The following is a 6000-nucleotide window of genomic DNA, read 5'->3' as shown; positions in this document are numbered from 1 at the left end:
TCCCCGGGTTACGACAGGGGTTCCGTTCTTAAGACGCGTCGTAACCCGAAAATCGTCGTAAGCCGGAACGACGTTCTTGAAAACATGTCCACAGGGAAAATTTCACTACTAATTTTCAATTTTTCTTAGGGCCCGTATCTCTAAAATTATCACTAATTTACTTTTTTCATGTGCAACACTGTGTATTCACAAATTACTGTATATTTTCATTAAAATACAAGAGAGAGAGAGAGCGAAAATATAACTCCTTAGGGTTTCGAATCTGATTTGAAATGAACGTCCTGTAGGCAAGTTTTTCCCCTCCATCCAATACATATATTTCTCCAGAGAAGAGAGAAAGAGAGGACTGTGCAATTATGTTTGTCTGTCTATCAATTCTTTTGCTGAGAGCGAGAGAGATAAAAGGAAGAAATAGAAACACCAAATGTATGACAAGTATCTTGTGGAGAGAGAGAGAGAGAGAGAGAGTTGTTTAAAAGAGAGAAATGGAATGATTATTGTATTTAAAATACTCAGATATGAATTTTGTATTTATAGTATTATTATTGGAAAATATTATTGGAAAATATTAATGATAAACTTATTACATACACGTCCATGAAAATTATCATCTCCGTTTAAGCCAGTAAGAGAGAGAGAGAGAGATTTCATAAAACCATTAAATTCGTTGACCATTGTATGGCATTGTTAAGCTTGAGTGTCGCTCAAGTTGAGGTGGGGAAATAGACACAGAAAAAGACAAAGGGAAGAATTTTCTTTTGAAATTATTTTATCGTATTATTACTACTTCATATTATTATTATTATATTATTATTATTATTATTATTATTATTATTATTATTATTATTATTTGAAAATATAATAAACACGTGCATCTACCATAAAAATTCTCTCATCTCGGTAAGAAAGAGGAATTATCCTTACAAGTGAAATGGAAAGGTCATTTTCATCTCTTTAAAATCACGACCATTATGAATTTTGTAATTACGTTTTATTATTATTATTATTATTATTATTATTATTATTATTATTATTATTATTATATAACTGAAATTATCAATAAACATTTTACATACTAGTACCATAAAAATTCTTTCATCTCGGTAAAAGAGAGAGAGAAAGAGAGAGTGTTTATCTCTCTTTGTTTATAACGCTTCCAGCGAAAGAGAGGGAGGGCGTTACCACTATGACTCATTATTATCTTGTGTGGCAAAAGAGAGAGAGAGAGAGAGAGTTAACCTTAATTAAAAGTGACATGGATAGATTAGTACGTATTGTATTTCTTTAAAATACTATCACATATGAATTTTGTAATTACATTATTATTATTATTCATTATTATTATTATATTATTATTATTATTATTTGAAAGTATAAAACAACTAGTACAAGTACATAAAAAATCTCGAGTCTCAGTAAATGAGACACAGAGAGAGAGAGAGAGAGAGAGAGAGAGAGAGAGAGAGAGAGAGAGAGATAGAGAGAGAAGGGGGGGGGGGCGGAAATGTCAGGACCACTGATTGCAACACTGCAGCTCTCCCCCAGCTCTTCCCCCTTTTGGCTGTCACAGAACATGATATATATCTGACAGTTTTAGTACCTGGAAAGGTTACAGAGAAGACTGGGATTTCCTTCAACAGAGAAGACTGGGATTTCCTTCATTCTTCGATAATTTTTTAAATATAAGCTAAAATCTTACTAATTCACTATGGTATTTTCTTTAATGAATTGATATTATTGCTGTATAAATTAATATTAATATTTGAAAATAGTAAATCATTTATTTATCATACTAAAAAACATACATCTTTGTAGTAGAGAGAGAGAGAGAGAGAGAGAGAGAGAGAGAGAGAGAGAGAGAGAGAGATTATAGTGATTATTTTCTTGGAAAATACAAAGAGAGAGAGAGAGAGAGAGAGAGAGAAACTGTGCTAAACTATAAAGGATTCTTATCTTATCATAATATGTGTTTTTTAAAAGCGTCGTAAACTCGGAGCGTCGGAAGCGTCAGCGTCGTAACCTCGGAACAAGCGTCGTAACCCAGGGCGGATTTTCAATGAATATTTAAGAAAAAGCGTCGTAACCTCGGAACGTCGTAAGCCAGACCCGTTGTAACCCGGGGACCGCCTGTATATATATATATATATATATATATATATATATATATATATATATATATATATATATATATATATATATATATATATATATATATATATATATTTTTTTTTCCTAACCATAATGAAAAATTCATATCTAGCAATAAAATGACTTTTAGAAAAAAATATCCTCATTTGATTGGAGGTCTACATCAGGTCTATATATGGTAGTAATCTCAGGTCTTAATATTAAATATCAAGGGAGGAGATATAATTTGAAAAATGGTTATTTTCGGGATAAATCGCCCTGGCATCACTAAACCGAAGGTCAGAGGCAAAAATCATATGCAGTTTGAAGATGTCCCAAGTCACCTTATTAAGTGGTATGAATATCAAAGTCCTGTCCTTAAAGAATGGCATTAGCCGGCTGGCCCCCTTAATTCGCGTTTAGGGTTCCTGTCTTGTGGGCCTCTTACGCCTTTGCGAGAACCTTCTGACAGATATCTCTACTAGTAGACTCATTCTCTTTGTGTTTACCCAAGTATGACATAAGTCTGTAGGTCATCTGCTCCATCGCACCTAAGCCATGGGCCACTGTGATGACTCAGAATGACTTTCAGACAAATTCAAGAGTTTTGTCTTATCTACATTTTATAATTCATAAGGTCTTCAATAAACTGTGTTCACCATGAATTGAAAATAAATGACGGAAGACTCCACCTGTCGCCTGACCTGCTAACTCTGCTTCCTAGGCAACAAGAAGAGTTCCTCCTTGAGTTAACCTTTAGTGCCATTGACACGAGCAGTTTCATTGGCAGTAAAATCCGTGTGTCTTCATGGCTGAAGGACTATCCAGCATTCCTTGCAAGCATAGGCTATCTCGCTAAGCAACAACAGAAATAGCTGGAAAACGCTTTGTCGTTTGTAGAATTCCTGGGATTTGAGCCATTTATGCTGCTTGGTGTAAAGGTAACTTTTTCTTTGGTCAGAATCATGAGTTACTTATCTCCTATTCGATTGTGTAAGACTTTAGTCCATATTTGCCCTAGTCATACACATAAGTAATGTTGTTTCTCCTCAGTCTACTGATGAGAAACTAATTTCTTTCATACCATCACAAGACCTCAGGTCCCTAGACAAAACTTGACACTCATTTAAAGGGGCATAACACCCTTGTGAGAATCAGCAGAGAGTTTTGCTTTTCAAGACCTCCTCTCTCTGGCATTGGAGAAGGGGATCAGAGAAATTGTTTGGATCTACTATAATATCACTATTCTAAAGGTGGATGTCAGTGTCTTGACTCCATCTTGAATGCCATAATGAACTCTGAATCATTCGGTATCTGTTAACAGTTTTTATTCCTCCATGATCTGTTGCTCCTTGATCCGTAAGCAATTTTCTAATGTAAAGGACCTCAATTTTGTATAATTAGGAAAAATACAATTTATATACCTTTGAAAAATGTCATTTTAGTGTCTGCAGTGAGAAAAATATCAATTAGCCATAGTGTAACTGTTTTGCAACTTTGAAACCAGTTGTTTGAAAAATTAAAGAGTACTATACAATTATTTTAATGGAAGATACATTTTATGAGAATAAATACATACATTTTACACCATGTTAATATGCCATTGTCTCATGATGCATCTACATGCATTGGCCATGAACCCTTCATATTGAAATATCAATCAATTATATTTGAGGAAATTTCTTAATGGCTTTTCTTTTCTTAGATGTTGGCAATATCGTAATGAATAATGAATTTTGTGAAAAAAAAAACTTTTATTGTTTTCATTAGGATAATTTTAGTGTCCTTTCCAGGAATTGGGACTTGATTTATATGTGTGGTTTATGATGTGTTTGACATGATTAACATTTGTCACAGTTAGATCGTGGAAATGAAGATTTCATGACGTACATACTCTTATGACTGGATTTGCTTGAAGATGGAATTTCTTTTATTGTTTCAGGATCGTCCTGAAACAAGCCCCCTCAACTATAGTGGGGAAGAAGCTGTTGATGTGGATATGCCTTTGGTGGACTCGGCCTCTCCACCCCGTCAGTTAAGAAAACCTGATAAGGTAACTTTGATCACATGTTAAAAGGAATTTTGCTGTGTAAAAAGTAGTAGACGTTAATTCTAATAGTCTTCCATCTTGTGAAATGGGTAATGTGTTTTGGTGGGGTGGGGCTACACACTATTCATTTTTTCCCAATAAGCTTTGTTTTGTATCTCGTCAGGAATGGACTAATATTGAAATGGAAGGAGGGACAGTGTTAGGTTCTGACTTTGATGTCCAAAGAAGGAAAACAATCGTTACACTGTTGAAAAGAACATGCCTCAGTAACTCATACAAATTCATATTTTAAGAGCCTTGTGGAGAGAGAAAAATATATAGCCATAGTTGAACTGTTTTGCTAATTTTGAAATCTTGTTTGAGGAATTGAAGAGGGGAAGCTGCCAATAGTGTAAAAGAATTTTGATAAATATATTGTTCATATGCAGAACATACTTTTGGTCTTAATAATAGAATAAATTTTCTAGTGCCAGCGAGAAACCAGTTAACCCTTAAACGCCTATTGGATGTATTAAACGTCAACGATAATTGTCTGTTGGGTGCTTAATTTACTTATGATACGTTGATGCAAAATTTCTTTAAAAATTCACAGAAAAATAGTTATCGGCCTACTTGACAAAAACTTTTGAATCACGTGCCTTAAGGGATGCTGGGAGTTCACGGATCAAGGTCGTTTTGTTTACAAGCGTTACCCAGGCTTGCATGAGTTAATTTCTTTCTTCTCGCACTAAAAGCATCAGCGACACATCTTGGAAAATATTTAGTCACTTTGACGTAATTTTTGCACCATTTTATATTGGCCGTTGGCTGTTACATAGTTTTATATATGAAAATGTGAGCAATTTCATGTAGAATACAACAAAAAACAACCCATGGTTGTAGCTTTTTCAGTTTTGAAATATTTTCGTATAAATAACGATAAGTGCCAAAATTAAAATCTTCGGTCAACTTTGAATTGACGGAAATGGTCGAAAAACGCCATTGTAAGCTAAAAACTCTTACATTCTAGTAATATGTAATCATTAACCTTCATTTTACAACAAATTGAAAGTCTCTAGCACAATGTTTTGATTTTTGGTGAATAAAAAAAAAAAAAAACTTTGACTCAACCAAAATGGTCGAAAAATGCAATTGTAAGCTAAAACACTTACATTCTAGTAATCAATAATTTACCTTCATTTCGCAACAAATCGGAAGTGTGTAGCACAATATTTCGATTTACGGTGAATTTTTTGGGGGGGAGAAAACAAAAAACATTCCTTAGTTCTGCGCGGTAACTCTACCGAAAAAATCAGAAATGCTTTCATCAGATTGTCATAATGTTTGCAGAGTTTTATATTAACCGATACATGAAGTTTTACATATGAAAATGTGCGCAATTTAATATAGGATACAACAAAAAACAACATATGGTTGTAGTTTTTATCAGTTTTGAAATATTTTCATATAAATAACGATAGTTATAAAAAATTTGACCTTCGGTCAACTTTAACTCGACCGAAATGGTCAAAAACTCAATTGTAAGCTACAACACTTAGTCTAGTAATATTCTATCAATTACCTTCATTTTGCAACAAATTGGAATCTCTAGCACAATATTTAAATCGATGGTGAATTTTTTTTTTTTTTTTTTTTTTTTTTTTTTTTTTATACATCCGTGCATTACGAATTCATGCATCATTTTTGTGATATTTTCTCTTTGTTGCCTTGATTGTTTTACAATGTGTTATATACCAAAATTATTGCAATTTAGTGTACAATACAACAAAAAAATTAACTCTTAGCTTTAACCGTTATGTTCACAGTGCAATTTGTATATGGTT

General features: G+C 33.3%; 1 protein-coding gene across 1 annotated transcript in view; it reads left to right on the top strand.

Moving 5' to 3' along the window:
• LOC135221157 (uncharacterized) overlaps positions 1 to 6000 on the top strand; it is a 50894-nt gene that overhangs the window by 22677 nt on the left and 22217 nt on the right. Inside the window, exon 3 of the mRNA XM_064258982.1 lies at positions 4070 to 4180. Within this exon, the coding sequence (XP_064115052.1) occupies positions 4070 to 4180 (111 nt within the window). The remainder of the gene's footprint in view (positions 1 to 4069; positions 4181 to 6000) is intronic.

Source organism: Macrobrachium nipponense, chromosome 2, assembly GCF_015104395.2.
Source record: "Macrobrachium nipponense isolate FS-2020 chromosome 2, ASM1510439v2, whole genome shotgun sequence".
Taxonomy (NCBI): domain Eukaryota; kingdom Metazoa; phylum Arthropoda; class Malacostraca; order Decapoda; family Palaemonidae; genus Macrobrachium; species Macrobrachium nipponense.
The sequence above is the reverse complement of the archived record's forward strand: the minus strand, read 5'-3'. Positions and strand labels throughout refer to the sequence as shown.